Source organism: Stegodyphus dumicola, chromosome 5 (assembly GCF_044657685.1).
Source record: "Stegodyphus dumicola isolate Sdum_Otavi_A_Nest chromosome 5, ASM4465768v1".
Classification (NCBI taxonomy): Eukaryota; Metazoa; Arthropoda; class Arachnida; order Araneae; family Eresidae; genus Stegodyphus; species Stegodyphus dumicola.
The window spans coordinates 52,309,531-52,328,025 of record NC_140772.1 but is presented as its reverse complement, the minus strand read 5'-3'; the positions used below and the strand labels follow the sequence as shown (position 1 = coordinate 52,328,025).

The window sequence follows — 18,495 nt, the reverse complement described above, 5'->3', positions numbered from 1 at the left end:
AGAGTAGTCTTTTCATTCTCATAATTTTATATTCTTAGCTAGGGTTATCTGAATACCAAAGAAATTTTAAGAGTTTTCTATCTCTTTCAGAAATTTTTATCATTAAAAAAGCTTTCTCTATATCACCATTAAACGCTATTTTCTAGTTACAAGATTTTAGAATCACATCAAGAATATTTGGATTTAAATTTGGGCCAATTTCCAAACAACCGTTTAAAGAAAGATTACCTTTAGATGTTGAACTACAGTTAAAGACTATACGAACTTCGGTTGTTTCTTTATCACCCCTAACAACTGCTCTGTGAGGCATAAAATACTCGTGCTCATCTCTCTCACATTCCTCAATCACTCCATTTTGTTTTTGATCATTTATTATTTCCCTACACCCATTAGCAACCCAATCATTTAAAACAAAATCCTTTCCTAACTCATCAAACTGCTTTTTAGCTAAAAAATAATTATTTCCTTCTCTCATTCACGAATTTTAAATTTTTCTCAAATTGATCTATCTATCAATGCTTTATCAACTACATTTAACTCTTCTCTTTCTTTAATTCCTAAAGCATCAAGCTCCCACTATACCTGAACATCTGAAGCGGCTACACAAAAATTCGCTGAAACTGCAGTGGTAACATTTGACTTGTATAAAAACATCTTGACATCCCTGTAAAGCACACCCGAAAATCGTTGGCACGCAAGTAATTTCCTGGTTTAGTTTTTCGAAAGAAGAGGCTTCAATAATCTGCCAAAACCCATCTGCCCCAATTAATATCTCAATGTTATATCACTGTCACAGCAGCCGGCTAAGACTAATCCGGGGGACTGCATAATATTTTGTAATTCTTCATTTGGAACAGAAACAGATGCTGCAAGGGACTTCGTACACCAGCTTCTTTCGGAGCCATTATCGCATAATATGTACGTCATTTTATTGAATATTGTTTTAGCTACAGAGCTAACGTATACTGCAAGTGACTAACAGCATAGATGATTTATGTATTCGACTTGACCTTGACATTAAAGAATTACACTGAGTTTGTTCGGCGCCACATTTCTCTACTTTGGAAAGAGGTTTATTTATTTATTTATTTATTTATTTATTTTTTTTATTTATTTATTTTTTTTTTTTTGTAGAAATGAATCATAGAATAATGAGCTTCCTCGCAGAAACAGTTTCTGACAATTTCTGAATTTTTCGCATTACACTCCGAAGACAAACATTTGAAACAAAGGTTATTTTGCTTGATAATTTCAGCACGCTCATTTACTGAAAGCCTTTTGAAATTAGGACAATTTTGTATCGAGTGGTTTGGATTAGTTTTACACAAAATACATGTTTGATCTTTAGCTCCAGATACATTAGAAATATTTTTGTAATTATAATTACGAAGTTTAATATTAACATTATTTTCATCGCCTCTTTTATTATCGTTACCTGAAAAGGCTTTTGCCAAAAGGGATTCTGGTTTCTGTTTACATTTTGATGGCAAATAAAAATCGCATTCACGACCTAAAGTTTGGGGTTCGAACCATGTCTCTCCCTGTTTAACTGCTATATGGGTCTTTAATTCACGATCAAGTTCACTGAATATTTTATCCGAAACCATAAGGTCACATAACATAAGGTCTTTTACATTTCTCAACTGACAATAATATTCAAAATTTGCACTTAACCTTGATGCAAACTGTACAAAGTTCTCATATGACAGTTTTTGCGTAGAACGAAAATGCTTGAGGGGTTGGCTGAAATCATTATCGTAATTATTAATATCTTCTTCCTTCACATATACTATTAAATTAGTGACCTTCTCTCCCAAAATATTTAATAGGATTTCTGTTTTTTTTTTTTATTTTTTATTTTTATTTTTTATTTTTTTTTTAATCTTCAGTTATTTGTTTTGTCCTAAAAGCCCTTTGAGTTGATTGTAAAAAGAGATTAAAGGATTCTGCTTTAGTATCCGCCTCTAACTGAGAAAGTTTTGTTTTCTCTAACTCTAATCTAATTTTGTCTTCCGATTTTTGTCTTTCAATTTGTATTTTCTCTAACTTTAATCTAATTTCGTTTTCCGATTTTTGTTTCTCAATTTGCATTTTCTTTTCCTCTAAAATATTATCAATAAAATTTTGCACAAATTCAGCATCATTTGTATAAACTTCTAAACTTTTAAAGTTTTCTAAGTAACAATTTTCGCCCCGCTTGGAATTACTAATCCCAACTCCTCCGCCACGAGCGTCAACTCGTCTTTTCTTAATGCGACTTCAGACTCATCTTAATTCAAAGAAAAATACAATCCTGAGTTGATAACTAGGAACACAATGAACAGAAAAACGAATACATCAAACTCAACACAGACACTATCAACTCCAATTATCAATCCTCAATATATAACACTAATAAAGAGAATTTAACACTAAACATTATTTCAACAAACCGAAATAACTACTCACCATAATCTACACAATAATGGAACCATCATCTTCACTTTCGATTTCCGCGCAACACATATTCCCATATCACCACACAATTTTTTCACACAAAATTTGATGATACACATTATTACCACCACATTCTCACCTAACTCCACTTCCTGACACCAAAAAATTTTCACCTCTTTTGTGAAGGGGGGCGAAAATTGGGCTCCACACTCATTAAAAAATCAACGCCGCCATTCAGGCGAAGACATTTATGACTTATGACTTATTTTTTACTAAAGAGTTTTCGCCAGTAGATCGCATTAAAGTGCACTAGGCAAAGATATTTTCAAATAAATGGTACTAGGGAAGTACCAACACCCGAGGGCGAAGAAAATTCAGCTGCATGAGCAGCCATATCTTATTACTTACGAAAGTAGGCGTTCATCATAAAAATTGTGCAGTGATTAGCAATGGCATTAAATTGAAGCATGCAGACAGGTGCAGTGAGTTGTATGGCAAATGCAGATGGTGAGTGCAATATAGCTAGTACGAGTGCAGGATAAGCAGTAGTGAGACATCATGAAAATGGCGCGAAGACAGTTTGAAGCTGTAAATGGCATAAGAGTTCCTCCAGAAGTATGCAGTAGCTAGATAGGCCGTAAAAAGTTCAAAAGTTCGTAGAAACGTACGATAAAGTAAACATTCATACAAAATAATTTTAAAAAAATGAAATAGTAACATAAAAATCTTGAATAAAAAAAACACAAATAATAGGATAGAGTCCAATTTCAGAGTTCAAGTAAATTTTAAAATTAAAATTTACAAGTTACCACCATGACGAATTGTGATGAGTCCTTGTGCGTTTGACAGTGTATTCAATGGTTGGCTCATAATCCAACATTTGTTTAATTGCATTATACTGACTATGCTTCATCTCATCGAAGAAGTTGTGAGCTGTCATGAGTATAAAGTTATGCACAGATGGAATATCCAGGTCGTTATGAATTATAGAGTTTCTCACGTACCAAGGTGCTACGTATTAACAATGCTACGTAGAATTTTATTGTGAAGTATATCCAGTTTTTTGCGCTCAGTTTTATTCGCGATTGCCCAGGCCGGCACTGCATATAGCATGATCGGTCGAATTAGGGATATGTAAAGCATTTTCTTTATTTTTAGACTGAGCTTTGATTTTTAGCCGATAATAGGATAAATTGCCATGTAGGCTGCATTTGCTTTGTTTAAGATATAAGAAATATAATCTTTGAAGTTGAGAGACTTATCTATGTAAACACCTAAATATTTATAGGAATTAGCTACAGGAATTAGAGTTCTATCTAAGTAGATATCAGTATTGACTGTTAATCTTGTTTTGTATCTCCGATAGAGCACAATACAACATTTAGAGGCGCTGAGCTTAATTTTCCAAGTCTTGCACCAGTGATTGATCATATTGAGATGCATTTGTAAATTACTTAGAGCGAGCTGGGGACTTTTGGATTCAGTCAGTACTACAGTGTCGTCAGCGTATTGAGTATTTTCGTGTTGAATGGGTGCGGGAAATCATTGATATAAACATTATAGCGCCGGGGGGAAAGAACGGACCCTTGCGGGACCCCGCTGTGAATTGTTTTTCAGACAGATAAGGCGTCACCGCAGCGAACTTGAGAAGTCCTGTTTTTCAGATAGGAACTAATGAGTTTTACGAAACTGTTTGGAAGAATAAAATTATTCAATTTATGCAGGAGGCCTGCATGCCACACTCTATCAAAGGCCTTTTCGAAGTCGAGATAGCATGCAGCCACCCCGTTTTTCTTAGTAAAGGCTTGCGAAACAAATTCCACCAAATTGAGAATTTGATGAGTCGTGCAGTGTCCACTGCGGAAGCCGAATTGCAGATCATCTATTTAAATTGAGTCTTTCGAGATTGTTAGTGAGCCTTGAGCAGAAGATTTTCTCAAATACTTTTCCTAATGAAGGTAAAAGACTGATAGGTCTGTAGGAAGTGACGAGTTTAGGATCTTTCTTTGGTTTTAAGATATTGACAATTATGGAGTGTTTCCATTGCTGAGGGAAATAATTATTTCGGATGCAGGCGCCAAGACATTTATTCCTACTCTCTCTATATATACTATAAAACAGAAAAAACTAGAAAGATTATCCAGCGCCATCTCTTGGCGGGCAATGAAGGATATAAGAGAGAGACTGCTGCATAATTAGAAAGATGACACTCGAAGGAGAGACTTGTATAGACAGACGGTGCCGAACTGATAATTTTTATCGCTGGACCACGAACTAATTATCGAAACCATATTTTTCATTACACATGATAATGAACGGTATACGCTTACAATAATTTTATATAGTATCACATTTTGAAGCACAGAGAAATGAAATAACGTCCAAGAGACAACACAGCCGCAAGCTAAATGCGAATTTATCCAATCTAGCAGTCTGTAAGAGAAAAGTTTAGGTTTAAGTTAGAAAGGTTTTCTCAGCGTTTAGGTTCCGAAATTAGTACGTCATCAGCATTGCGCAAATCCAGAGGAGTTATTACAATTTTCAGAATTGACAGAAGTAAGGGGTTACCGTTAGTTTAAATTATAATTTTGATTTACATATTTTTTATTTTACCTATTTGAACTGAAAGCTTTCTAACGTGAACCAAAATCTTCCTCTTCGTGAGCTTCCATATTGGATAAATGCGTACTTTTAGCCTCAATCTCTGTTCCGCTAGATTGCAATTTCGCTGTGCTATCTTCCTATCGTAATAGTATTCAAAAATGTAAATATTCTAGAAATAGGCGCGATTAGAGTGCCAAGCGAACAGTGCCATAAATGTCAACTGGAAATAAAAATGGAATTAAACCACCTCGACTGCTAAGTTTTTTAGTAATTAGGAATTCAAGATTTTAGAATTCTAGAGAATCAGAATTCTTCCTCTTCAACATGGATCTACTTGCTTCACTATCAGTACTACATACGTCTCAGTGTTCCTACATCAATGCTTTTAAATTTTGTTTTTATTATACTCGTATGTATACATACTATGTTGTGTGCTATATATCATTATCATTATAAGGGCACAGCCCATCCTGCTAGCCGGCACAAGTCAGTTGTTAAAGGCATAATAACTTTAACCGAAACAGAACAAAATAATTCAGTTACTTTTGAAATAAAAAATATTACTCGGCTGAATGAGCTCAGTATTTTTATTCTTATATGTTGGAAAAATTGTGCATATTATCCGGTTAAGGTTTTTATGCCTTTAGTTAATTTGCATGCATTTCTTATAGAATTATCAACATTTTAAAAGTGTATCGTACTAAGCCTAACGGGGCGGCTATTTGTTTACATTTGAAACGCTTAGTAGTATGGTGAAATTAGCTTCAGTGTCTTTTTGCCCAGTGGACTAAAGGTAACTTTTAGTTTTGTGTAACGAAATTTTTTCTTCCTCCCCGTGGGCCGAATTGCTTATTTTGGCGTAGAAACTCTAATCGCAAAAATTGTGTGTGTGTTTTTTTTAACTTGTTAACTTTTTATTTTCAATTTTTAATGAAGAAATTTTGAGTTTTTATTTAGTTTTGCCGTACCGCAAAGTGAGAACTGAGTTGATTGAATGAGAAATATATCTCTAATGAAATTCGAGGAAATAAGTTTAAATGGAGTGCAGCAAAAAATGTGTATAATGTAATAAGCCGCACAAGGAAGACATGTTGTGATCACATCAGAGTTTTTATACTTGATTTTACATGATACATAACTGTACATGTTCGTTTATTAACGCAGTCCTGCCACTACAAGCTATTTTCAGCCGATGCGTCATGAGCCTTTTTCTCAACAAATTATAATAGTACATAGTTTATTAGAGTACCAGAGTAGATCTTTTAAGATAGTATCCCACATCTTATATTTTTTTTTTTTTTTTTTTTTTTTTTTCGAGAGCTAAATATTGTTGCCGTAGTTATTTTAATTTTCTCTAAAGCTGATGTAAGATTTCAGATTTAATTTTAACCTCATTTTAACATTTCACTTATTTTTTACATATACATGACTATTAAATCGGCTATCTTTCTTTTAATTTAATATTTTATTATTATCTGATTCTTTTAATATATTTGTGTATTTCTAAACAATAAATTTCTTTCATTAGTAGATGAACTTTTTTTTGAGTTAAAAAACCAGTGTCTGTCACATTTACATTTGATATACTATATTGAGTACTTTTTTAAATACTAGTCGCTTGATCACTGCGTAAGCTAGCATTTGAAACTTTTAAAATCTTAAAATGCATGGATGCGATGCATTGTTAAAAATAGTGAGTATTTATTAAAAAAATTTAAATCATTGTTAAAATCTTTATTATTAAAATCATTAGCATTAAGTAATTAAAATTAATCATTATCAGTAAAATCATTATTAAAACTAGTGAAATGCATCGTGTCAGGTTTTGCATGTGTTTTATTTTTACCGTGATGTTTTGCGCCACGATATTTTATAACTACAGCGCTATTTTCTACCATAATATTTTGTGCGACGGTGTTTTCCGCTGAACGTTTTCGTTCGCGATGTTTTTCATGAGTAGTCTAATATTCATAGGCGCTTCAGAGTTAAAATAAAAATTAATTTAGTAGCTTAAGAACAGCCTAAATATTCCTAAGTGCATATGATATAAAAAAATGGTGGGATGCTTAACATTTATTATATAACGTTCATGTTAATCTGAGAATAAACTTGATTTTTCATTGACTTTATTTTGAATTGATTGGATTAAGAAATTTTTATAGAAAAGATTTTGTATTGCTGACATTAGGTATTTGAGTATGTCAGATCCTATTAGGATGTATCTGCCTAAGGAAAGGAATGACTTCCTGATGGAATTTCTAAAGGTGTGTGTGATTATGGCAAAACCTCGAGGGCTATCTGCCTAAGGGAAGGAATGCCTTCTTGGAGGACTTTCTAAGGGAAACTGGCTCGTATACACGTTACACATGGGGAAAACCACGAAACCGCCCATGCAGCCAGCCCGTTCGCGGGATTCGAACCTCGGACCGAACTACCAGTGTTCAGCGATTTTACCGCTCGACCGCTGGTGGGCGGAATTTCTAAAGGAAACTGTCTCGTAAATGGAGAAAATTAAACATCAGCCAACCCGTTCGCCTCGGTTCGAACCCAGCACAGGGCCCACCAGCGGCCGAGCGGTAAAGTCGCTGAACACTGGTAGTTCGGTCCGAGGTTCGAATCCCGCGAACGGGCTGGCTGCATGGGCGTTTTCGTGGTTTTCCCCATGTGTAACGTATATACGAGCCAGTTTCCCTTAGAAAGTCCTCCACGAAGGCATCCCTCCCCTTAGGCAGATAGCCCTCGAGGCTTTGCCCTAATCACACACACACACGAACCCAGCACAGACTGCCAGTACACAGCAGTCTTAGCCATTCGGCTACTGGTAGCAGGTACCGCAGGTAGGGCTCTTGTGTTGTTCAAGAATAATGCTTAAGTTTTTTAGGATTACGTGGGACCAAGACCAGATTACCGCCTAGGCAAAGAAGAATATATATTCTTTGGCCGAGGTCCACAAGGCTCAGATCCAGATTTTACCAGGCCCAAAAGTCGTCCTGAAGTTTCTCGTAATTTTGTTCTTCATTAAAAGTAGAAAGGGAGTGTTACGAAAAAAAGTGTTTTTAGGAGGGGGGGGCAAAGAAAAGAAAAGAAAAAAAGAAAGAAGAAAGAAAAGAAAAGAAAAACACGCGCACACACACACACAGACACACAGTGCACACGCTCTTGATAAAGCCGTCAATGATGTCAAAATCCCCAAAATTTACTCTGTTTTGTAAATGCCTTTTATGACGTTTAGGGTTCGTATCTTTACGCACTGTTTTTCATAGTTTAAAATGAACACACTCTTTAAACTGCACATAAATCTTAAAAATGTGTGCTGTGCGTGAAACCTGCAACAACTAGCTTTCTTTGAAGATAAATAATTCTGTGTGTTTACAAAATTTGTACCTACTTTTACATACCTTTTCTTACTTTGACCTCATATTTAAGCTGTTATTTTTGCTGCCCTTTGTTTTTCTTTCCCCCTTCGGCTTTGACTCTAGTTTCTTCACGGTGTCTGTTATGTAATTATGTTGTCAGGGAAATGATTTAAATGAATAATAAATTTTATCCAGAGCCATGCAAGTTACCCCTCCGGCGCAAAAATTGAATGCGTACACAAGGAAGGCATTTGGACCTCTTACTCTGCTTGGAGAAGTATGCTGATATTCATTATTTAGTTTGACGCTCACTTTCTGTTATGTAACTATTCCTTTTATGGGCTTCTGCAAATATCTGACAGCCCAGCCGTTAAAGCTTGCTAAACAGTAATTTTTGTTGCGCTTTTTTGATCATTGCGCTCTAAATATAACAGATTCTTTCAACCAAGTTAATACAATATTCTCTAAACCTTCAAATGCATTTGGGTCACCGAAAACCAAAATGACACATTAGAGCAAAACTATGATATCATATCGGTATCTACTCCAGTTAATATAATTGGAGAGGCAGTATAATTTTCATTATACAGAGGCTAATAAAAATTCAATAATTTAATTTTCATCATAATTTAGATTTCCTGCAGACTTTTTCATATCATCCATCTAGCATTTCTGTAATTCAGTACAATACTCTTCAGTTTTATATACAGATTATTTAAAATTTTTTACTACATTCTGTCAATTCTCCAGTCTTCTGGTAGCGTAATAAATACAACATTCTTCGAAATCAGTTTCTCTGGCAAAGCCGTGAATATCTTCCCTTCCTAAAATTTTCCTAAAAGTCTATCTGCAAAGCCTGTCTTTCTAAATCATTATGATGTACCAAGGCCGTAGTTAAGGTTTTCAGCGCCCGGGGAGAACTGAAAATTTCGCGCCTTATTAGCTAAGAATGGAAATTTCGTAACATAAATTCGGTGCCCCCTGGATGCTGGAACCAGGGACAGATTTCTCCCTTTGCCTCCCTCTTCCTACGTCCCTGTGATCTGTTAAGTCATAAAAATTGAATATTCAATCGAGTAACTGTGTTCGGATAATCAGCGATATCCGATAATTCAGATAATTCTGCATGCGTGTGTATGTACTACATGCACGCATAATAAACCGCAGATCCAGTCCTATGAGTGTTGATTATTGAGAGGTTACAAGCAGACCGTCCATTAGCCGAGGATCACAAGACACGCTTTTTTATGTTAAAGAGAGCATCTGCTAAAGTGAAGTGTCCGTTAACTATAGTTCGACTTTGTATATCAGGGTGGCTAACCTTTTTGGGAAGGGTACCGCTATCTCAAAAGAAAAGTTATGCATGCCAACTTTTCCAACATACCAAAAAATATGTAAGGTGAAAAAAAAAAATTTTTTTATGAGCTGATTATGAATTTTTACTCACATTTTTTTTTTTTTATGTAAGTCTGAGTAGTGGACATTTAAAAAATAGTATAATAAATAATAAAAAGTTCAAACTAGGGTTTCATTGTTAATAAACATTTTAAAAGTCAGTAAAATAAAAATGAATAATTTGAAACATTTAATTCTGAATAACTATTAAACAGTCATTACTTAATTAATGTGGTGTTTGAATATGTAGTTTTTTTTATTTGTATTAGGATTAGTATTTGAAGATAGTAACAAAATTAGATGTTTTAGGACATATCAGTTAATCTTGAACGACATTTAGATTTTATGTTCATAATAGAAAACATTTCACAAACATAGGTTGGAAATTTGGAAAATAGCATGTTGGTACAAATTTCCCCAAATTCAATATAATTTTGGTCACTTGCAATTGAAATAAGTTCCTTATACTTGCTTTTTAGTGTAGTATGCTGCTGTAGGCTAATTATTTCGACTTGGATTTCAGTTGGTTAATAATTAATGTCTGCCTGAGAAATTGAATTATTATATTTATTCTACTATATTTATGTGTGTATCTATCGACAGAGTTGATACAGATGATATTGTTTCAAATCTTTTAATTTTTCAATAAATCTTTGCATGCCATTGTTAAAACCAGCCGTGTTCCACACCGGTTGATTGGCCATCCCTGGAGTATGTAAATACCATTTACGAATGCAAGTTAGTGATAAATAAGTACATTTTATGTACTTATTTAAAACAAATTATAACAATAAAATTAACAGAAGGTTACATCTGAATTTAGAAGAGAGAAAAAAAAAAAAAAAAAAAAAAAAAAGCGACAGCTTTCAGATTTTATATTACGTCCGAAGGAGCGGGTTTTTTCTGATACACAGTCTCGCGTGCTGGAGAATTTTTTCCCCCGTACAGTGTTGCCATTTCTCGCTTTGAAATCGTTGAGTTCGTTAATCAAAAATTCGTTTAATTTAAAGTTTTACAAAATGGGAAATCGATAATAAAACAAATTCCAAATTTAGACTTCCACATGTCCATATTCACAGCTGGGGTTATGCCATTCAAAATTCGATGGCTCTATGTACCGTTGTTTTATCACAGTGCGAGAAATATACATACATTCATTTATTAAATATCATGTTCTTTGCACTTAAACCATAAAATTCAGTTCAATAGCAATGTCGCAAAATAATTTTAAAATGAGCATATCTTTAGAATTTTCGATACACAGTTCCGCGCGCTAGAGGTAAAAAGGTTCCCCCTCCCCCGTAGAGTCCAATTCCAATTGCTTTCGCTCGCACTTGGTTTTAACTATACAGAGTTATTACCAAAAGTTCAGAGTTGCCAAAGGCCAATCACGGTAGTAAAATAAAAGAGATGTATTTTAGGTGCATCTGTCACCCGAAGGCGTAAAAACTTTCAGAGCATGGGTCTGGCATTCTTGCTCGTGGTGGCAAATGTTGCATTCAAAAATAAGAACAATAACAACAGGTCGTATTCAAAACTTAAGGAATAAGAGTAGCATTCAAGAATTGAGAGCACTATAATCACGCAGGTACAGTTAGTAAGCTTTCAAACTAGAACAGTTTCATTCAGAAAAATAGTCCTTGACATTTAACAGAACGTACAGAGTTCGTAAAGTATGTTTGGTAAAAACTCAATACGTAATAGAAAAATTTAACATATTTTTCAAATCTAACTTTCTTAAACGTCACTTGAATAAAAGTACGAAGGCGCACCTTGAATTCACGTATTGAGCACACAATTCACTGCACATCTTGGTAAACATGAAAAACTCAATAAATAAACTAATCACGGATAAAAGGGATAAATAAATAAGTATTTAAAACACAGTCCTCTGCCCTCGGGGGGGGAGTGCAAAGTCCATAGTGGCTTTGAGAGTAAAACGCAAAAGTCGTAATTATAAAACACAGAAAAAAGCTGAAAACTATTTACATAAATACAACTACCAGGACGGGTTGGGATGTATGGTGCGGGGCCTTTTGGCCACATGTTCAACAGTAGGGTCATAATCGCACAGGCTTCTAATACGAGTAGAAGCGTAGGAAGAGGTTCTCATGCTTTCAAAGAAATTATGTGAAGTGATCAAAGTTTGTTCATGCATGGCCTTTACATTCAGATCCTCCTGAATTTGAGAGTTCCTCACAAACCACGGTGAGTTCACAATCGCTCTAAGTATTTTATTTTGTATTATGTCTAGTTTAGCACGCTCAGTCTTGTTGACTGTCGCCCATGCTGGCACCGCGTATAACATAATCCGTCTGATTAAGGAAAGATACAGTATTCTTTTGATTTTTATTGATAAGTTAGACATCCTGCCAATCAAGCTGTAAAGAGCACAGAACGCAGCATTTGCTTTTTCCGCTACGGCTGTAACATGGCATTTAAAGGCGAGCTTTCTATCTATAATAACTCCTAAATACTTATAGGAGTCAGCCATCGGAACTGTATCGTTTTTAATTTTGATGTCCGTATTAACAATTACATTCTGCCTGTAGCGTCTGTAAAGCACAACACGGCATTTACTAGAATTTAAATTGATTTTCCAATCCTCGCACCATTTCGTAACGATATTTACTTTGAATTGCAGTTTTTCCATGGCAAGAGGCGGGCTGACAGAATCCGTAAGGACGACCGTGTCGTCGGCGTATTTTAGAATCTTGGAATCCAAGGGATTTGGAAGGTCATTTATAGATATATTGAAAAGACAGGGGGCCAGGACTGCTTCTTGCGGGACACCACTGTAAATTATCTTTTTCACGGACATTGCTTTTCCACACTTTACTTGGAATGTTCTACGGTTTAGATACGAGATCATAAGTTGAATAAAACTGACCGGGAGCAGAAAATTGCTGAGCTTATGGATAAGTCCTGCGTGCCACACCCGATCGAATGCCTTTTCGAAATCGAGGAAGCACGCAGCGACTTGCCTTCTTCTTCTTCTTCTTTTTTTTTTTTTTTTTTTTTTTAAGTTGCCTGCAATATACCAGATTTAGGCTTTAAAAAAGATTTTGAGATAAGAAGAAGCGTTGTCTAAAGTTTATTCATCAGTTAAAAAGATATATTATGCTATCATTTTAGAAGGTAAGATATTGTTTCAGATGCTAATAATAATTGATTTTTGTTAGTCTGTCAGCCATATTTAGCCCCAGCCAGTTTGTTTTTTTCCAACGCAGACGTTAATACACTAGGTATGTTCTGTAACTTTTATCACAATTTCATCGGTAGGATCGTTTTCTAACTGGAACATAGCAATTACGTTACATGCATGCATATTATTCAGATTACGTTGTACTGCAATAGATCGTTTGAACTTCGCCGGAGCTTTTCAGTTTACTTCATGATTACTTTTCATATGAGGAACCACAACCAAAGTTTGGAATTACTTAAGAGAAACCTGTAAAATATAACACAATAATTTTCTTATAATTCTAAAAGCTTTGTTATGAATACCGTATCCTTCACACAGAAAAGTCCAAGCAAGATTTCCCATGTTTATGGTTTAAATATGACGAAAATGGTACTTTTGCATATAGAAGAACTGGATGATACCACCTTAGTAGCCAATATTTTGGTGCTGATGTGACTGTAAACATTTTGACAAAAAAAGAGAAAACCAGAATTAAACTAAAATTTTGAAGATCATTTATTAATGAACAGATGTGTTTAAGTGTTTTCTGCCTAAAGTCAGGAACCATTGCATATGGGATATATGAAATTCTGAAGGCATACGTTTTAATAAATTTAAATAGTACATGTTATGTGTATTACTAAAAAAATCCTTTTTCATTTTTTTATCGGTACTTTAATGGGAAATACGCTGTTCATCTCAAAATGTAACAGTGCGCACTTTTGTTCTCCACCCCCCCCAAAAAAAACACCGCTGTATAGTAAATGATGTACCATAATGCTGACTGTGAATATACATATTTTTGTTTTTATTTTGTAGAGCATTAAATTCAGTAAAATTCTATTTAAAATTGTGCTTTATTTTTTATATTTTTTAAATAACTGTAGCTTTGATGCGTGGGGTCTTGGATAATCAACATTCTGTTACATGTGTGTTTTGTAAACAATCAAATAATATGTTTACTTATATGCAATACCTAAATGTACATGCAATATAAAAAAATTCTTTCCAGGACAACCGTTCAGTGGCGATGCCGCCTCCGAGTATGGATCTTCCAGACGTAAGCTTTGGTCGTTCATCCTCCGAAGTGGACGAAAACAAAGAAAGAGGCAACTGGTCGAGTGGCGTTGAGTTCTTGCTTTCCTGCCTCAGTTATGCTGTAGGTTTAGGAAATATCTGGCGCTTTCCATATCTCTGCTATCGTAATGGAGGAGGTAAAAATTTCCTATCGTTTGTTTTATATTTGAAACTAATAATTTCTGTTCATTAACGATTCTGTGAGAATGTGAGACAAAGGTATTTGACGGGATGCTGATTAGCATCTTTTTCTCAGTACTGAATATGCTATTTTTCTTAATGTTCAGGCTTTAAATTATGCAAGAATAAAATTAACGTGCTTTAAATTAATTTAAAAAAGATAAATTTCTCTAACTTCTTCCCCCCCCTTCAATGTAATGAGTCTCATGCAGGGCATCTTTAAGTGTCTGCTGACAGTTTTTTCTAGAGGTAGTACCGACAATCATGCTGAGTCATTTAACTGACAGTTTATTTAAATTTCGCTGTAAATTTTCCCAATATTACAGTCATTGTAGATGATGACAAAAGTTTTCGCAATGATTAGTTACTATCCCCCCCCAAAAAAAATTGAATTTGCGAAGTTATTTCTTTGATAAATTTGCCTTTTAAAAACCTTTATTTAGTTCACTTGTGGTATTTCACTGTGATTGGAATTTTGAAACCGATTTTAACCTTCTTCCTTTCAAGCTATAGAGCTCAAATACACTGTTGACCTATGACAGTGTGGTCAAGGGATTTTTTTTTCCAAAATTCTATTCAGATTTTTTTTATTTGATGTTTAAACAATTTTTCGCATTTATCTTCGTTTAATGAACAAACTAAACATATAATAATTTTACTGCTTGTACCTTTGAATAGAGCAGAAAAAAAATCATTTTAGTGAAGCTTGTGTGAAAACTTTATATTAACTTCTGAATGTTTGACAAATTTTTGGAAAATCGAATTTTTTAGGCTATTTGGCGTTTATGATTTTAAAATTTCAACATTTAGTGTAATTCTTAAAGTTTTGAAATTTTCCCAGATTATGAAACAAACTTTTAGCCCTCCTTTAAAATAAGAATGATTATTTTATTTATTTATTTATTTATTAACTGAGTAATTTTCTGCATATTTTTAAAAAAATGTGCAGCAGTCTGAAGCAAAGTGGAGGAAAAAGACTTTCTCGGGTTATTGAGTTTGCCATCTTGGTGAACGAAAAGACAAGTTGGTGATATCCCCCCATCCCGAATTTTAACTTCAAGTGAAATGCTTTTTGTAACATTGTTATATGGAATTTCCGAAACTGAGTATTCAAAGTGATTTCTTCATTCTCTGAATTTCATTGTTATTTTTATTAATTTCTTAATTTTCTTATAATATTTGTTGCTTGTGTTTCATTAATGACTAAAAATTTCATCATTGACAATGTATAATTGAGACTAAAAAAAAGTTTTTTATGTAATAAGCTCTTATTTAAAATGGGTGTGATAATTAATTCACTAAAAGGACAAAATAATTTACGACATAGTTTAATGGAAATAGTAGATTAAATATTTTCATTAACAGAATCCACTTGCAGCTTTATATCAGGAATAATAAGATACTGAAACATCTATGGTAAATATAAAAGATAATGCCATGTACATTTAACACTGCAGTTAAATTAATAGGAAATTTTTACAGAAATATAATTCTGTAATATATAATGATATTTTCTGATAATTCATGAATATTATTAAGTAAACATCAAATTTCTATGTAAGCATCAAATGTGCATATGAGAAAAAAATTAAATCCATTTACCTGGAAAAGATTTAGTTACTGTTCTGTATGCAAGCTTTTGTAGTGGTCTAGTTATTGCATGAGAAATAATTATTTTTTATTTCATATAGTTGTTCATGTTAATTATTTTATAAAATTAACTTTAATATTTTTTTAATATTCATATTTATATTTCTTTTATGCTGAATGGCAACAAGTAGTTCATATTTATATTTAAATTACCTTATGCTGAATGGCAATTATTTCTGTTTCATGTTTGTTAGGTTTTTGGTTTCAAAATGTTGCTTGTAGTGTTGCATTTCAATAACTGGAAAATAAAATGCAATAAACTTAGCTATTTGTTTATAATTCATGCTGTTCCTAATCAGAAATTAATTTTAAACATTAGTAGCCAAGGCCACACTTTAAATACATGGTATATTTCATATGCATATCATATGGTTTTATTTAATAAGCACCAGAGAGCTATCTGTTTAAGGGGAGGAATGCTTTTGTGGAGGACTCGCTAGAGAAAACTGGCTCTTCTACACATTTTACATGTGGAAAAGCACGAAAATGCCCATGCAGCCAACCCGTTCATTGAGATTCGAATCCCAGACTGAACTACCAATGTTCAGCAACTTTACCTCTTGGCTGCTAATGGGCCTTATGTGCATATGATATTTCATAATTGTAAAATGCAATTCATAAATCAATCAAAATTTGCATTAGAATACTCATGTGTTATAGCTACAAATATTATATAAGCTACAGTGCTAAAAAGCAAGTAGTTTAAAGCTTCATTCCATGCATAAGTTTGCTGTTTTCTCAATGCAAAATGTGTAATTCTTGATATGACAGTATATAGTAAATGTTTCATTTGTATTTATGTATGTAATTACTTCAATGAAATTTACTTTTTAATAAGTTTTTCATTCCTTTCGCATATATATATTTACACAGGGTGAATCTGAACAAGTGAACAAAACTTTAGGGAGTGATATGAGGCAGCTACATGAGCAATATTTGTCATAGAATGTATGATGGGAATGCAAGTCATCTTAGTTTAATCTAGGTACTTAGGCTGATATAAGCCTCATCCTGTATCGAACAGCATAAAACAAGTAACATAACTTTGTATAGTGAGTGAGCATAAGAAATAGTCCATAGCATGGAATAAATATCGTGGTGATGAAAAATTTCCTAGTATTAAAAAGTCTTTCAAACATTCCAATTACGAATGTGATTGAATTTCAGAGGAGCAATGCAAAGCATGGAAGAGGTGTGCTGCATGGTCAGCAGCTATCTGATAGGGTGCTGAAAGGAGAAATTGTTGCTGGAGAATGGTGTTAAGGAAGTTGAACATGTCAGTGGAGAAAAAAGATGTTTTCAAAGCTATATGGGTAGGTGGAAAAGCTATTTTTGCCTAATATAACCAAGGTTAGTGTGAAAATTAATTAATTAAGGCCTTAATTAAAGAGGTTGTAATCATAATTAATTTTTCTAAGTTGTTAATATTCTTAATCTGAGTAAATTGGTCGTTCATCAATTAAATTTCTTGGATGAGTCTGATTACAATGAGTAGGTCAGAGATCGTATTCAGGTCATTAGGAGGATGTTTTCTGGTTGAAGTAAAACTTGGGGTGGAATCTTTATTTGCTGATCTCTTTTGAGTGAAATGAATATTGTTATTGGGTTTATTTTCATAACGTGCAGTTTTAACTGCGGAGGCATAAATTTTGTCGGGCTGACATATTTGTGGATTTAGTATATTTTTTAAAGTATGGACAACGATGATAGAAACCTGCATGGTCTCCTTAACAGTTACAGCAGATGGGTTTATCTCTGAATTTAAGTTCGCTATTAATACAATGATCTGCTTTCGCACACTTAACACAGCAGGGTTGAAATTTACATGTTTCAGAAAAGTAGCTTATGTTTTGTCAGTTATGTTACAATTGTTGTATGAATAACTACTGGAACAACAAAATTTAACAGAATAACAACTGCATAAAGTTCAATGATGTTCTGGGAGGTCATTAGCTGAACTTGAAAAAAGATGGGATGTGGGATCTTGTTTTTGAAGTGTCCGAGCTGCAAAATATTTAGGACTTTGAAATTTAATAAAGTGAATTTGATTGTAATTTTCTCAACTGAGCATCCTATTGGGAAGTTTTAAAAATACTTTTTTCTACCTTATATGATTGATTTGATAATAATTTTAGTGTGTCTGTCAGATTTATGCTTAACTGTATTCCATAGAGTTGTTACCTAAGTAATTAATGAAGATTTTGAAATCATCTATTTTTCTCGAATCACTGAGACATTTGCATGAAATTTTCTTATAAATTTAGCTAAGGTATTATTGCCTAAGTTACAGAAGATAGTATTATGATATTCAGTCTTGGTTTGGATTAAGATGGTGTATGTAGTGTCGCTTCAGTTCTGTTAAGTTTCTAATTAAATTTAGTTAAAGCGGAATGGCAACACCTTCTAGTCTCCGCGAAGAACGAAGTAAACAAATTTCGAGTTTTTGTCACGCGATGCTACGTGCATGTAAAATGTAAATAAATCTTATGAATAAGAATCTATAACATCGTAAGGAATAAAATATTGGTTCCATAGGAGTCAGAGAAGTGTTATTTTTCTATATTTGCACACCAGACACTTCACTGGTGTATCCCGGCGTGATCGAATTCTACA

General features: G+C 33.7%; 1 protein-coding gene across 4 annotated transcripts in view; it reads left to right on the top strand.

The window, feature by feature from the left end:
- The window catches only part of LOC118193475 (sodium-dependent proline transporter-like), a 409,418-nt gene that overhangs the window by 340,460 nt on the left and 50,463 nt on the right, over positions 1-18,495 (top strand). For all 4 annotated transcript variants that reach the window (XM_085816654.1, XM_085816655.1, XM_085816657.1 and 1 more), the window contains one exon: positions 13,988-14,189. In XM_085816654.1, coding sequence (XP_085672780.1) covers positions 13,988-14,189 — 202 coding nt within the window. The remainder of the gene's footprint in view (positions 1-13,987; positions 14,190-18,495) is intronic.